At 49.0% G+C, this 16579-nt stretch overlaps 1 protein-coding gene across 8 annotated transcripts in view; it reads right to left on the bottom strand.

The window, feature by feature from the left end:
• The window catches only part of DCTD (dCMP deaminase), a 39534-nt gene extending 30471 nt beyond the window's left edge, over positions 1–9063 (bottom strand). The window contains exons 1-4 of one of the 8 annotated variants that reach the window (XM_023554998.2): positions 7308–7393; positions 6018–6182; positions 5097–5211; positions 4651–4786 (exon numbers count right to left, since the gene is read on the bottom strand). In XM_023554998.2, coding sequence (XP_023410766.1) covers positions 4651–4786; positions 5097–5204 — 244 coding nt within the window. In that variant the 5' untranslated portion in view covers positions 5205–5211; positions 6018–6182; positions 7308–7393. The other 7 variants (XM_010595632.3, XR_010318788.1, XM_023554999.2 and 4 more) reach the window with 7 other exon arrangements.
• Positions 9064–16579: the final 7516 nt, after the last annotated feature.

The following is a 16579-nucleotide window of genomic DNA, read 5'->3' as shown; positions in this document are numbered from 1 at the left end:
AGATTAACAAATAATCTAAGTATCTATCCTTCCTGAGAGAGCAGCTCAGTCACCATTCACGTCAATGAGGAAAGGGTTGAGCCTACCCAATTCCAGATATTATCACATTTTTTTAATCAATTTTTGAAATTTTAAAAGTAAAAAAAGAATTTGCTTTTTAGTGAATTATCACCAAAAATTTCTATTTCTTCTTCCAACGCTGTGCCAACATTTACTTCTCTGTTGCCCGAAATCCCTTCAAAAGGCAAGATTAAAAGTCATCGTTACTCAGACTTAAAGCCCATCTTTACAGGTATCATGATGGCAATAATACTAAATGCCTTCTAAAAACCACAGAATACCTCCTGTGACTTTTATGGTATGTCAAATTATAAGCCTATTCTCGTGAAAGAAAATTGTCTACAGTCTAACATGGCTATATGCAAAATGAGTAACTGATAAGTAGGGACAAAGAGCTTTGAAAATCTAGAGGTACCATATGGATACTAAAAAATAATGCAGACAACCAGTGCCCAGAAACTCAGCAACAATTCAATAAAAGGCAATCAGTGAAACTGGACAAATGCCTGTTGTTTTCATTCCTTCCGGAAAGGAGCTCTAAGAGGTACTCCCCTCAACTTGGACAAAAGGCAATGTCTCAGAACAACAAAATCAGCTGTCAGAGGTGCTGTCCGGAGCACTGGCGGGGGGCTGGGGAGGCTGCAAAGGTGCTGCTGCGAGCCTTCGGCTCCAGGCCCCTGCTACAGACCTGCCCGGGGCTCCCGGGGACTGAAGGCCGCCCAGGGCCTGCTGGGAGCGCCGCTCGGGTGCCCATGAGCCACTGGCATCCTTCATGACCAGTGTCAACTGGACAGCCTGACGCCTCCCCGACCCCTACAAATTCCTCCTGAAGGAGTTCCACACAAGGTTCAACGTTTCGCTGTCTTGACTCAGTGACAGGGACTGTGGTCGTCATACATTTCAACGTAGATCTTTTAGGATTTTTATATACAACATTAACCTGTGCCCTGAAAACAACTACAGCAAGTCCCCAGGTTCAGCAGGTTGAATCCACCAGCCGCCCCCTGGAAACCCTACGGGGCAGTTCTACTCTGTCCTAGAGGGTCACTAGGAGGCAGAATCGATTTAACAGCTTAGGGTTTGGTTTTTGGTTTACTGCAAGAAAAAGTTCAAAGCCTTTTCAGTGACTTAAAAACTGCACGTGCAGCAGGTGAAGGCACTTGTGATGAGGCATCTGTTGCAGGTAAGGGTCGGTTCAGTCGTTTCAAAGGGAGAACAAATTCACACTCACACTGAAGAGCACGCACGTGCTGTCCGTGAGTCAGACATTCACAACGCAGGACTTGCTGTACTACATCCCCTTAATCGCTGAACTATTGTTCACACCCTGAAAACCCTGAGTGCTTTGCAGTTCTCCCTACCCTAATTCCTCAATTCCTTCTCTATCTCCAGGCACCTTCTTCCTTTTTCTTTCAAAAACAGAGGCGTTGTCCTTAAGCAATTTGAAAAGTAATGTATGGCGCTTATTTAACATTCTTAAGGTCCACAAACATTAGTAAAAATATATACATCAGACTAAATGAAGACCTGGAGTTCTTCATAAGAAAAACCCAGATGAAATCTACTACGAAGAGTCAACAAAGCAGCAAGGTCTTACATACTGCCTTGAACTTGGTTTCCTGGAGGCAGATTCTCTTCCATTTGAATGGCCTTAATAAGCTTTACTTTCCACAGAGCCAGGCTGTTCATTCTCAGACATAAACACAGGACCTAATGTTATGAAAAAACCAGCGATCAGGACACATAGCCCATTCGCCTCTTATGGTATTAGTAGGAGTCCCTGGTGCAGTGTGATTGATTGGATGATTACTTTTGTGTGACCTTTCTAGCAAGTCCTGTAACTCCCACCCAGGTGATTGGGTGGGACTGTGTGATAGGTTAATTGTGGCCTACCAAGCAGATTGGTCAGTTTTGCCTTAAAAGAGAGCTAATTCCAGAGCAAAGCAGAGGATCCTACCACGACCAAGGAAGAAGAGCCAGGAGTGGAGAGCAGAGCATGTCCTTTGGATCCAGGACCCCTGAGCTGATAAGCTCCTGGAAGCAGGAGACTGATAGAGAACGAGCAAGCTGTAACCTTGAAGATGGTGAGAAGTGGTGGCAGGAGAGACCTGGAAGCAGGGCTTCCTGGCCCAAAGAGAGAGAAAGCTGAGTGCCTTTGGGTACAGACCTAGAGCCAGAGACACGTGCCTGTGAGCACAGTGGGAAGAGGCTGTCCTGATGGAAGGACTGTATCCTGAGTGTTCCCAAACTTGAATTGTAATTAACTGTTACTTCCCCAATAAACCCCATAATCGTGAGTATTGTCTGGGAGTTCTATATGGCCAGTGCAATGAACTGTCGAACCCAGCAAAGAGTGCTATGGGAGGGACAGCTGGTGTCAGAACTGGTAAAGATGGCAGAGAGAGGAGGCTCATCTGACCTCAGTCTCATAGGAATCAGGCTTGGGCTGTTGATCTTGATTCTCCTTCCCCTTGTGAAGTTAGAGGAGGTCAGACACTGCCCCCAAGCAGTTTTTATACCTGGGTAGCACAAAAGGTTAGGTTCAGGACTACTAACCAAAAGGCTGGGAGTTCAAACCCATATAGAGTTGCCTCAGAAGATAGTCCTGGTGATCTGCTTCCGAGAGGTCACAGCCTTGAAAACCCTATGGAGTAGTTCTACGCTGCACACAAGGGGTTGTTATGAGTCAGAATCAACTCAATGACAACAGGGTTATGCCACTAGTTGCGTATTTTCCAGGGAATAAAAAGAAAAGTGAAACTGTGGCTGTCCCTCTCAGACAACCTCTGAAGTGATGCTCCCTGGGGCTCAGATAGGCAACAAATTCTAAGAAGCACCCCTCCCTCACTTAAAGGTGAAAATCCAGGGACACCTAGCTCAAAGGCTTTTGGCTGCACACAAAACCTCTGGTCTAACCACAGCCCACCCTGGGTCTACAGAGCCCCTGAACAGGAGAAAGCAGCGGTCTCATTCAAGTCCTGATGTCCAGCTCACAGTCTGCGTCCTGCTTCCCAGAGATGAGCTAGAACCAGAGTTTCTTAAGGGCGGATGGGCTGGACAACCTTACCACTTACCAGAGCCTGGTTAGCTGACTCTGCTTCCACACGGTAAAGAAATAACCTGCAGAGTGACTGTGCACATTCCTCAGCTATCTCCACAGGGCTGTGGCCTTCTGTCTTAGCTACCTAGGCTGCTATGACACATTACTACAAGTGGGTGACAATGAACAGAAATTCATTGTCTCACAGTTTAGACTCTGAGTCTGAATTCAGGGCACTGGCCTTAGAGGCAGGCTGTCTTTGTCTCTTCCTTCGTTCCTTGGTGATCCCCTCCTGGTATCAATCTTTCTCTGTCTGTGCTTACATGCTTCCGTGCCTAATCTGCTCCTTTTATACCTCCAAGGTGATTGGCTTAAACATAGCCTATACTGATATGGCTTTGTTAACATAACAAGAAAACCCTATTCCCAAAGAGGATCATATCCACAAGTATTTAAAAAAAAAAAAGTTTTGCCATTGAGTTGATTCTGGCTCACAGCGACCCTACAGGACAAAGCAGACCTGCCTCGTAGGGTTTCCGAGTTTGTAATCGTTACAGAAGCGGACGGCCACATCTTTCAACCTCAGAGAGGCTGGTGGGTTTGAACCACCAAGCTTTCAGTCAGCAGTCAAGTGCTTTAACCACTGCGCCACCAGGGCTCCTTTCTACAAATATAAAGATTAGGATTTGTAACATATATTTTAGGAAGACACAGTTTAGTTCATAACACCCTCTGCATAGAAGCTCTCCAGCAATGCTGGGGTGTTGCACAGCCTGACAGGCCACCAGTGAAACGTGCCAGACTCCAGGCACCAGCGACACGCGCCAGACTCCAGGCACCAGCGACACGCGCCAGACTCCAGGCACCAGCGGCACACGCCAGACTCCAGACACCAGCGACATGCGCCAGGCTCCAGACTGGCAACAGGCCTGGACCTCAGAGCCCGGCTGTGTGGCCATAATCACGCTTCCCTCCGCTGGCTCTCTTTGGAGCTTAAGGCACGGGGACAGGACATTGGGGTAGTTCAGTGGGACTGTTTTTCTTTCAGATGCTGCTGATTGAAAAAAGAAATAAGGATTTCTGGCCAACTTTCTTATTTAAAGAGTCCCCGAGTGGTGTGAACGGTGAACGTACTTCAAACCTACCCAGACTCCTGGGAAGAGAGCCTTGGCGACCTACTTCCGAAAACCCGCCCTTGAGAACCCTGTGGAGCGCTCCTCTACCCCGACACATACAGGATAGCCATGGGTCAGAGCTGACTCGACGGGAACTGGTTATTTTTTTTCCACTGGTTTGGGTGATCCAATGGTTAACGTGCGCTACTGCTAACCAAGAGGTTGGAGGTTAACGTCTACCCAGAGCTGCCTCAGAAGAAGTCCCGAGATCTCCTGAAAAATCAGTCAGTGAAAACCCCGTGGAGCTCAGTCCCACCCCGACACACGCGGGGCTGCCTGAGTCAGCATCCACTCGGCGGCAACTAGTTTTGGTTTCACATTTAGTGTGCACTCAGACTGGGCCACTCCCAGGATGCAACACAGAACCCGCCCTACCGTAAGGGTACTTGGTATCCAGCCTGTTCTCCGCCGTCCTCCTCCACGGCAGCAGGTCATCGCTGCACCCATTGGGCATCCCGTTGTACCCGATGCCGACGATCTTGTTCTCACCATTCACAATGCATGCCCCGACCTACGAAACACAGGTCCCCGGCTTGCTGACTGCCCCGGGGAGGCAGGCAACGAACCAGGCAGGCGGCACAGCCACGACCGGCCAGGTGTCCTCCGGAGGTGCACACGGCCTTCTGTCTCCTTGCCCGTTTTCCACGGCATCCTCCCTGGAGGGGGTACGGGCGGCATTACTCCCTCACAGAGAAACGTGAGCACGTCGGAATGCACCACCAAAGACAGATTTACTCGGCATCTTTAAACTGTAAGCTGCTCATTTACCGGCATTTCTGTGTTTGCGAATGTCCAAATATTCTCTTCTAAAACTCACTTACTTGGGAATTTGGATCTTTGCTTCTCTGCGCTGACAAGAAGGCCACAGCCATGAAATACTCAGGCCATTCCAAATAGTCATCCCGTTTTTTGCAGGAAACATCACTCATGCTGGGTCTAGCAAAAAACACAATAAAACTGCAGTTGAGAAACACATTTTGGTAAATCTATGTTCCATCTCAATTTAATCACATCTAAATTTTGTATCTTTAAACTCAGAAACTTCAGTTATAATTATCAATTATAAATCTCGGAATGTGGACCCCAGAGTTACCTTAGTCTCTGATTTAAATTACAAAAAGCCTAAGAAATTAAGTTGCCACTTCAGACATTCGAGTTTGGCAGTATTGCTTCCTGTCCCCATGTCTATTTATTGCTTTCTCAAAGGATGCTCTGTGAACCAGCACAGATGCCTGACCTTCACCTCGCTCCCTCGTGTAATGGAGCAGGCGCGGCAGGGAGGGGAAAGAGGAGAAACGTTTATGGATCACCTAATACCTGCCAAACACTCTTAAAAGGTACACGCATCATCTCACTCAAGCCTTACTACTAGCTAAGGTGGAGAACAGAGGCTCGGAGAACTTAGATAACTTGCCCTAAATCACATCGGATTATTACGCATGTCAACTGGATTCCAAAGAAAACATGTCCAGATGTCCCAATTGTGACATTAACCAGATAATTTGTACCTTTCCCTTCCCCTTCGCAGTAAGCAGCCCTGAGTCCCGAATCAAATACAAAAGCACTAAGAAGCGTCAACTGTTATCACTAAGACAAGGTTTCAGTAAAAAGGACTTTTCTCACTGCAGGCACAAGCTGTCCCTCCAACCAGAAGAGCCCATGAAAGGGGCCCAGAATTTCAGGTAAGGGGACCCTTTCAAAAGAGACAAAACAAGGGCAAAGGCAGAGAGCAACACAGGAACCAGGCAGATATCGCTGAGAAGAAATCTTCAGAAGGCCTATAGGAGGGTGAGAGTTTTCCAAAACTTCTGCTTCAAGCTCTAGACTTAAGTGTCGGCTACGGTGAAGTGCAGCCCTGCCTCAGACAAGGGTGCAGAGAACTTGTGGGTATAGGGAACCACGGTTACCTAGGATTCAAAAACAAACAACAATAAAAACACAGTGCCCCTTCAGTAGATCTGGGCTCACAGGGACCCTACAGGATAGAGCAGAACCGCCCCATAGGGTTTCCAAGGCCACAATCTTTAGAAAGCAGGCTGTCACATCTTTCTCCCAAGGAGTGCTGATGAGTTCCAACCACCGACCCACTGTGCCATCAGGTCTCCTTTGCCCACTGATTATGTTGCCTAAGTTCTGGGACACCTGACAGCCTTCTTTCCATAATGCACACAGGACTGGGCTCATCTCCCATCTGCCTTAAAGGTCAGCACCCACTAATCTCTGTAGGGTGCCAAGTTAGTATCTGAACAGAATTATGGAGCACTGGTGGCGCAGTAGTTAAGAGCTCAGGCTCCTAACCAAAATGTTGGCAGCTGGAAATCTACCAGTCACTCCTTGGAAACCCTATGGGGTAGTTCTCCTATGTCCTATAGGGTCACTAGGAGTTGGAATCCACTCTACTGCAATGCGTCCGATTTTTTTCTCTGGGGAAAACCCTTATCTCAGCTTCTCTAGCGCTCTTCCCAGCGTGCCTTGTGGATCTCCACGGGGCATCCATCTTTCCTCCATTCATGCTTGCTTTTTTCTGTGTCTAATCTGCTCTTTTCTACCTCAAAAACTGAATTACTGGGTAAAACAGAAGTGCGCGACGAGGCAAGAGAGAAAAAAAAAAGCATATTTCTAAAGCGCAGTCATTCGCTGGGCGCTTTACCTGTTTAATGCTCACTGGAGCCCCATAAGGACTGAAATCCTGCAGCACAAACAGAAGCGGGAAACCGAGGCTCAGGCAACTGGAGCCAGTCGCGGGCCTGGGCAGAGGCCGTGCTCCTCCCAACACCCCGAATTCTGACGCAGTCCCATCCCACTGCTCAGCCTCTCCCCGAAACCACCCACGTCTCCTTCCTAAGCGGGAAAGCTCGTCCAGGCCGCGATGCACGCCGTGAAGATAACCGGGGCGCGGCCGGACACCCCGAGCTCCCGCCCGCGCTCGTCTGACTGTTTAACGGGCAGGGGTGCAAAGTCTCCGTTCGCCCGCCACCCGGGAGCCCAGTTTCCAGCGCTCCCGGCGGCATCGTGGCGCGCGGGCACCGTACCGGCTCGGCGGGCCCGCCCGTGCTCCGGTTCCACTCCGCGAGTCTGCAGAGGGCCTCTCCGCCTCCCCGGCCAACAAGGACCCGCGCTCGGAGCAGGAAGTGCGGCGAAGAGGCGGGGCCGCGGGGCGCCGGAAGCTGGGGCGCTCTAGGAAGGGTGGCGCGTGGCCGCGGTGGTGCGGTCTGCGCCCTGCGAGCGCTCCTCCCCGGGGCCCGTGGCCCGCGCCCTGCGAGCACTTCCTCCCGTGGCCCGTGCCCTGCGAGCGCTCCTCCCCGTGGTCCGTGGCCCGTGCCCTGCGAGCACTTCCTCCGGTGGCCCGCGCCCTGAGAGCGCTCCTCCCCGGGGCCCGTGGCCCGCGCCCTGCGAGCACTTCCTCCCGTGGCCCGCGCCCTGCGAGCACTTCCTCCCGTGGCCCATGCCCTGCGAGCGTTCCTCCCCGGGGCCCGTGGCCCGCGCCCTGCGAGCACTTCCTCCCGTGGCCCGTGCCCTGCGAGCGCTCCTCCCCGTGGTCCGTGGCCCGCGCCCTGCGAGCGCTCCTCCCTGGGGCCCGTGGCCCGCGCCCTGCGAGCGCTGCTTCCCGGACGCCTGTGGCCCGCGCCCTGCGAGCGTTTCTCCCCGAGGCCCGGGGCCCGCGCCCTGCGAGCGCTCCTGCCCGTGGCCCGCGCCCTGCGAGCGCTCCTGCCCGTGGTCCGTGGCCCGCGCCCTGCGAGCACTTCCTCCGGTGGCCCGTGCCCTGCGAGCGCTCCTCCCTGGGGCCCGTGGCCCGCGCCCTGCGAGCGCTGCTTCCCGGACGCCTGTGGCCCGCGCCCGGCGAGCGTTTCTCCCCGAGGCCCGTGGCCCGCGCCCTGCGAGCGTTTCTCCCCGAGGCCCGTGGCCCGCGCCCTGCGAGCGTTTCTCCCCGAGGCCCGTGGCCCGCGCCCTGCGAGCGCTGCTTCCCGGACGCCCGTGGCCCGCGCCCTGCGAGCGCTCCTCCCCGGGGCCCGGGGCCCGCGCCCTGCGAGCGCTTCCTCCCGTGGCCCGTGCCCTGCGAGCGCTGCTTCCCAGACGCCCGTGGCCTGCGCCCTGCGAGCGCTCCTCCCCGGGGCCCGTGGCCCGTGCCCTGCGAGCATTCCTCCCCGGGGCCCGTGGCCCGTGCCCTGCGAGCGTTCCTCCCCGGGGCCTGTGGCCCGTGCCCTACGAGCGTTCTTCCCCAGGGCCCGCGCTCTCCTGAGCGTTCCTCCCCGGGGCCCGCGCTCTCCGAGCTTTCCTCTCTGGGGCCTGGGGCCCGGGGCCCGCGCCATCCCAGCGTTCCTCCCTGTTGCCCGCGCTCTCCAAGCTTTCTTCCCTGGAAGCCCGGGGCCCGGGCCCTCTGAGCGCTCCTTCCCGGGGCCCGTGGCCCGCGCCCTCCGCGCCCTTCTCCCCGGTGCCCGGGGCTCGCCCCCCAGCGTGAGGGCCTGAGCCCCGCGGAGCAGGAAGCACTCCTCGGCTCGGGCACCTGTCCGGGAACGGCTTGGCTGTGGGCGGTGCTGAGCCCGGCCTCCCGGGGTCCCTCGGCGTCCGCCTTCGCCGTGCTTTGTGCTGCAAGCGTTGGGCGCGGGATGGACTGCCCGCACTCGGGTCTGACTTCATTTTTTTTTTTAATGCATTTTTAAGATACCTGAGTGTAAGGCAGGGGTCCTTCTGATCAGTAGTGGTGAGGTTTTCTTCCTACTGTCGATTCCTTAAAGCTGGTGCTATAAATACTCGTTATGTGTGCGTCAGAGATGACCCGCAGAGCCCAGTACGGTGAAAGCGGAAGGGGATGGAGATGAGGAGACCTGGTTTTGGTCTCTGGAATGAACCTGCTGTGTGGCTGTGTCCTCGTGGGGAATCATGATAGGTGGTGGCGTGACAAGTTTTTAGGGGAAGGGCTTGTTTGGGGGACGCGGACTGGGTCCGGCGGGGAGCGCCTGGAAGGCCGCCTCAGCTTCTATTCAGATTGAGTTTGGAAGGGTCTGAGGGGTTTCCCCAAGTCGCCCACCGCCTCACCGCGCACACCCTTCTTGGAACTACCGCTGATAACCGTTGCCGGCTATAAAATTGTGCATGTTTTTATATAATTATTAAAGAGATCAGAAAAACATGGCACAGGGCAATAGAAAAGACCATCAGTGCCATTTCTGAGGTCACAGACTCCAAGAACGCGTATCTGATTTTCTGGCGCTTCGGCAGTCTATTCAGCAGCCTAGGCCCTCAGTCTGGTGGAACGCTGTTTCCTGCACACAGAATGGCAGAAGATACCGTTTTACACCCAAGGCTGGAGGATACCGTGCGCGTTCCGTAAACAATGGCTCCTGTAATAATCGTGAGTTCTGATCTGCACATCCCGGCTCTGAGCTGCTAATCCAAACAAAAGTTTGTTAACTATTAATTTAGCCTAACCGAGGAAGAATGATGGGAATAAACACTTGGTTCCATCTAATTTCTCACTCCAGCGGACACCTCATTCTTCATCCCCCTGGTCCAGCCCGTAGCTTCGATAATTGAATTCTGTGCTGTTCTTCGTGGGTGCCGGGAAAGCAAAAGGAGAAATACTTCATCGTTAGCTGTAGTTTGTTTTTTTTCTGTGATGAGACTCAGGCTTGAAAGAGCTACATAGATTAAGATGATGATTTTTAATGTCAGGTTAACTTTATTTGGCTGTCCTGTTGCACAAAAATTTATTATATTCCCCCTCCCAAATCCGCCGCTCGGGCCTTGTCACTCCATCTGTAGTCTTCGGGTCTTCGTAGATCCATTGCCCTTCTTACCAACCTACAGCCAGTACATCACCAATTGCCGCTCGTCCTTCAACCACAGCATCACTAAGCTTTCTCCCTTTGTTCTGTAAAGACTGTCATGCGTAATTTAGTTACTTCTCATCCTTCTCCATTTTGGTCAACACACACGCTCCCCTCTGCAATAAATTCAACATCATGCTTGCTGCAAACATTACTCTGAATGCGCCCGCGTTTCACTAAAAGTCCCTCATCTCAAAGATGACATCATTCATAATGCAGGAAACTCTCCTGATTCGTGGTTTCAGAACTTGAGGTTTCAAATATTCTGCGCCAACAGCCAACCCAGGCAGCCGAAGGAGAAGATGCATTCCTTGGTATATCTTGCTCATTAACACCTTGTAACTCCAAACGTAACTGTAGGTGTTATATCTCTCTCGTTAATACCTCGTATTTTGGTTTATAATTGAGAACCTTTCTGCACTTACCGCAGATACAGAGGTTTCTTACAGTTTCAGTCGGATTTACAGCACGTTTTCTCCAGCAAAGAGGGGGGGCTTCGCATAGGGGTGAACACACCAACGCTCATAAGGATTATTGTCACAGGCTTTGCCTTGGCTCCTCTACTTACAGGCCGGCAGGTTAACTACATCTGATCTCTAGCCTGGCCTGGAATAATTCAGGAATTTGGAGGTGGGGATCCAGATTAAAAAGAAGTCAAGGTAAGCTGCCTCTGGGTCTGCCTCAGAAGGGGCTTTGATGGTGTTCATAGGTGTCTGCCCTGCCAAGATACTGCTGACCGCTTCTCCTACTTCCCCTCCTTACCAAGGAAAGGATGTGACTGTAACCCAGGAAACCAGGTCAAGCTGGGGGTCTGGAAAGTAGCAGTCTTTACATCAAGTTTGTAATGGGAGAAATGGCACAGGTGTTGGATCAGACCAGACTTTAAATTCTAATTCCCTCCAAGTGACCATCAGAAGGTACTTAGATTCTTTGTTTCTTCATCTATAAAATATACAACATTTTTTCACTCAATTCATTTTTATTAATTCTCTACTATGTTCTAGGTGCTGGGGATACTACAATGGGCAAGACAAACTGGTTCTTGCTCGCACAGAGCTTACCTAGGGCCCTTCTCTCTCCGCTGCCACAAATAAAGTCCCAGTAAATGAACCTCGTTGTCGCTGGCTCAGTTAACGTCATAGATGGTATCATAGGATAAGTTGCCTGTTAGAACATCTTTGTTCTTAATTCCATGGTTATCAGGATGAAAAAGTTCTTTTCATAGCTCAGCAACTGCACGTACAGGGAAAGTACCACTTCTACTGTTTTTCAAAAGAACAACTGTTTGTTTCCAGTCAGCAATCCCAGCTAAAGGGAACTGTTTAAACCTTAAATAAGGGGATGACTTATCTGCTAAACCACAAAAAAAGCAAATGAAAGTTTTAGAATAAAAGATAATTTAAATATGTGGCCTTGTCAATTAGAGCATGAGGTCAGTTCATGTTTAATGAAAAGACTTCAAAAGGACTAAATATTCTGTCAAAAAATTCAGAATTTGTATCTATTTTTACCGTCATGAATCTTCAAAATTGTAATGATGGTCAATGAGGAGATGTTAACCTGGCATATCCCCAAACTGGATGCTTTGCATATTGTATATCAGTAACTGTTTGTTGACCAAACAAATAAATTACAGTGAAACCTCCAAAAGCTGAAACCTGTGTAAGGCAGAAACGTCTGAGAGGAGGAAAAGTCAAATATTTTCCACTAATAGAGAACGATAGAAAAGTGGTAAGACTGCACCCTATTGAAGGCAGAAAACTGTGAGACCCAGAAAAACAAGGTAGTCACATTGAGTCCTGGCTCTCACCTGTTTCACTGTAACAGAAATAATCACTCTTTGCCCAATTTTTCAGAGCACCTAATACATAAAGATAAGTCTTCATCTGAAAACTCTACTTATACCTCTGTACCATGTTTTTATGCGAATAACGCACACACTATTTTTTTTGCCAACCTGCGCGACCCTTTCACGCGTGTTGTGCTATGCGCGTTATGTGTGTGAGTGCGTTATTTCTCTGGGCAAGTTATTTGCTGAAAATGCGGTATCTCTTTTATCTCATTGCACTAAATAGGCCTGGAGAGACATTTGATAAGTGACACTTGGGGCTGGTGAGCCCAGGAACAAAGGGTGAGAAGAGTTGTTTACAAGACATGTGCAAGATGTTGGTCTTGGCGCACAGATGACCATCTCACCTACCAGAACTGAAGCCAGAAACGCGCAGCAGGGAAGGCTGTTGGCTTCTTGGCGGTGTGTCAGCACTTCGCATGACTTGCTTTTCCTCTGCAGAGCTGAACTTGTCGCCTCTCTCGTACATAACTGGTTGAATTTGATGGAAATTACATATCTTATCACTTCTTAAAAGAAAAAAATATATAAAATGTAAGTCTAAAAGAAATGGGCAATTTTCTTGTACCATTTTCTATTTCTGTGTAAGTTACCAAGTGCCAATCATTCTTACTTTTTAAAATTCAGATTTGTCAAGCAGCATGTAAGCTTTCAGTGTCATACAAGAAAAGATAATGCTTCCTGGGGAACAGTCACTTATGCTGGTTCTGTAAAAAAGGGCCTAGCAAAAGCGAATTTATCAGATTGCTGGTTTTACAGAAATATTAATGATCTCATTAAATTAGACCCTCTACTCTGGGGTCATCGTGGAATATACTAAAGGGTAATCAACGAGGTGTTACGGTTCTGGATATAGACTCACCACTCGTTTTGCACTGTGTTTTATCCGCTGGAACAAGGTGACTGCCAAAGAATCACCGTAAATGAAAGCCCCTGTTAGACTGCACTTGAAAGTGAATGGCTATCATAACCTGCTTCGCATGTTGTGCCTCCCATCACTCAATGGGGGTGAACTTCTCAAATGAGAAGGCAAGAATCAAATCAAATATTTCAGTATTGTAGCTCCCCCATATGTGGCTATTGAGGGTGGCATCCGTGACCCTGCTGTGACAACAGAGATCTGTTATTAATGACATGAGGTGAAAAGTAATCTACGGACATGTACACAGAAAATAAGGAAGGAAGGAAGCCAACCTTATTTGAGTAACGACTGACACTCTTCACAGTAGGAAATTCTCAGCTTTGAGAACAGCACGGTAAGTAGCAAGGTCAGGGTCTTCCAAAGGTCTCATTTTTGAACAACCTCTGTCTGCTGCAGCATTTATAGACAATTGAAAGACGGTAAAAGGTAGAGAGCTGTCAGCTACGAAGCATTTGGAAATACTTTGATCCTAGTAATGCTATCTTCAAATTAGCCCTGGATTGAGTTAAATATTAGTCAAAGGGAGTGGAAGGGCTCTTTTGAAATCCTCCCTAAAGGATCAGGAGAGGTTTAATAGTTTGCTGGTTACAGTAACCACTATCCTGCAAGACAAATCGATGTCTACACAATGTTAGAGTCACACCAAGGACTCCTGGAGCGCAGCCATTTTCCTGAAGAATAAACCCAGATTCGTTACAGAAGAAAGTCAGAATGTGGTGGGAGGTCAAGCCTAAACAGACCCTGGGCTCTTTTGTCCAGAAACCCAAGAATATGCTGTTTTTTCAGGATCCAAACATATTTTAAAAGCCTAGAATTCACAAAGCTGCAAGTGAGCTTAGCAATCACCGAGTCCAGGTCCTGCTTTTTACAAATGAAGAAATAGTGACCCAGAAAGATGACTTGGCTTGCCAACGGTTCACACAGCTGATCTGCTGAGATTCTTCCAGGCCCTACTGCTCAGGCCCTGCGTTGGAGTCTAAGAATCAAACCACAGCTCTTCACTGAGGGCCTCCATCAAGGCACTACACTAAGCCTTTGAGCATAAAGAGAGCTGAGTCAGTCCCCCCTTCACCCCGCTTTGCCCCCCCCAAAAAAAATTTTTTTTTTTTGCCCAAGAGGAGATAAAATGACATAACATTGACCAACGTTCCAGAGTTAAGTAGCAATTTAAGTCAACAATAAAATAACTCTACCAAAATAGAACATGACTTTTTGTGTCTTCTACTTAAAAAAAATCCTTAGACCCACCTAGGAAGTAAGTTACAGACACAGGGTACCCTTGCTGTCTTCATTCTTACTTCCATGTAGCACAATATTCGTTTTATCTCACAGCTTCTTTTTTGGAACAATACAAAATATGAAGAATGAGAGGCCACATGGACAAACAGGACCATCCATGTCTCAGCCTAGAGCATAAAAAGTTGCCTGTCTTAGCTAGCGCTGCTATAACAAAAATACCGCAAGTCGGTGGCTTTAACAAACAGAGATTTATTTAAGAGGCTAGAAGTCCAAATTCAGGGTGCCGGCCGTAGGGGAAGGCTCTCCGTCTGCTCTGGGGGAAAATCTTTATCTCAGCTTATCTAGCACTCTTCTCAGCACTCCTTGTGGGTCTCCGCGTGGCATCTGTCTTTCCTCCATTCATGCTTGCTTGTTCTGTGCCTCATCTGCTCTTTTCTACCTCAAAAAATGACTGGCATAAACACGCCCTACGCTGACATGACCTCATTAACACAACAAAACCCTATTCCCGAATGGGATTATGTCCACAGGTATGGGGTTTAGGATTGACAAGGATTGTTTTAGGGGGCACGACTCAATCCATAATATCGCCCTAACTGTAATCCTGCACCCTCCACGGTCCTGGATGGCTCCAGGGGCCATCCAAGGAAATCCGGGTTTTTAGGCTGCGGCTAAGCCCAGACTGGGAAGAGCGAGCGTGCTCTTCCACTCAGTATGTAGTAAATGCTAACATGCATGTATCATAATCAAGCTCCCAAGAATCATGAAGTTTTGGCCAAATACACACACACACGCAAATACACGTGTATTTGATCTTTTTGCTTTGTACTATTTAATTCAATCGTTGAAATCCCAGGGATAGCATTACCTTCTAGCTAAAATTCTATCTTTTCACCCACACTAGAAGCATCACAGGAAGTCAATAAATGAGATCAGTACCCGCCCAGGACTGCAGAGGAAAGTGGTGGGCTCTGGTTTAGAGACTGATAGTGAAGCACTAAGCCTGGCTGCCGTACACCTAGCTACACAACAATGCACACACCCTTGCGTAAACTCCTTTTCTTGCCTGCAGCTCTTTTATGTTTTCATACTCTTGGCTCCCTGTGAAGCCCAGAGGAGGGTATTTCTTCAAAGTCCTTGTTAATAGCCTGTTTGCTCCCTTGCTATTTTCCTGTCACATCACAAATGGCATGTGTTGGCAAAAGGTGAAATAGCAAGTTTACATTTTAGAATGTAATTTCATTAGGAAGCAATCCATCTTGATTGCGACAGTCTGGCCAGGCTCTGTGAGCCGGGCCCTCATCTAAAGGAACAGTCTTCATTTTGTAAAAATATGGCAAATTCTGTTAGTGATTTTAGTGGCACGTTAAGCAGGTTATTATTAGATAAAGCTGACATTGCACGTGCAGAAATATTCTTTACTTGAAAGTCAAGTGTCATTCAAGAAGGGGTGAAATTATTTAGGATTCTTTCAAACATCACAGAAACTGCCCTGTAAACCTTTCTTTATAAATGTCTCAATCAGTGTAGGAATCAGGGCTAGAGCTGATGGCTTTGATTTTTCTTTGATGCAAACAATAACACCGGAACGGACAGCCCTGGGACATGCTCCCTAAGCAGTGGTCAGGAAAGCAGATTCTCCTTCTCTACCCACAGCTGGACCTTAGCCCTGACAATGGGCCAAAGCCCCGCTGAAGGCAGGTGTTAGTCATTCACAAGGCACACCACAGAGAACTCCCCTTCTCCATCCCCCCGCACACGTAGGCATTGCAGCAGTAATTGAGATGCTTGGGGAGTTTCTCACTGCACACGCCTGTAGATGTACACACTGGGCTCAGCAGAAGAGAACACTTGTAAGAACACAGTGGGAACAGGCCAGGAAACAGAAAAGCTGTACAGCTTTTTAGAAAACGTGGTGGTCTTGCTGGTATAACTCCCTGTGATAGGGCTTAGTTATAATAACAATGGAAAGTGTATCAGGGCAAACCGCTGATGAAACATCAAAAAATGTAGCCAAGGGTCTTTTAAACACATTGAAAAACTGTTCTTTTGAACTGTGGTTTTTAGCCTTGGAAAACCTCTTCACGGTTTTGAAAAGGGCTTTGGGTGAACTGCAGAGTAAGAACCTGAAATTATCCTGTGCACTGGAATCAATGTCCAGCAATATTTTCTCTTTGAGAAAAATTCAATCTGACAGAAAAGAGTACAAGCAATAAGGAAATGGGGGCCCTGGCTCAAATGCTTGCCTTAGAAATACCCTGGGAAGTAGTACAAATTCGGTGATGTCACCAGAGGCAGAAGACCATCACGACAGAATAAAACGTTATTTGGGCTTCAGAATACTTCATTATCACTACCACAGGTCACTAAGCTTCACAGAACACATCCATCAGCCTTGGTGGCCATTTGTGAGCGGTTGCTGGTAGCTAGATGGCGCAGTGACAGAACACACAGACCCTCAGTCAT

The sequence above is a fragment of the Loxodonta africana genome, chromosome 21 (genome assembly GCF_030014295.1).
Source record: "Loxodonta africana isolate mLoxAfr1 chromosome 21, mLoxAfr1.hap2, whole genome shotgun sequence".
NCBI lineage: Eukaryota > Metazoa > Chordata > Mammalia > Proboscidea > Elephantidae > Loxodonta > Loxodonta africana.
The sequence above is the reverse complement of the archived record's forward strand: the minus strand, read 5'-3'. Positions and strand labels throughout refer to the sequence as shown.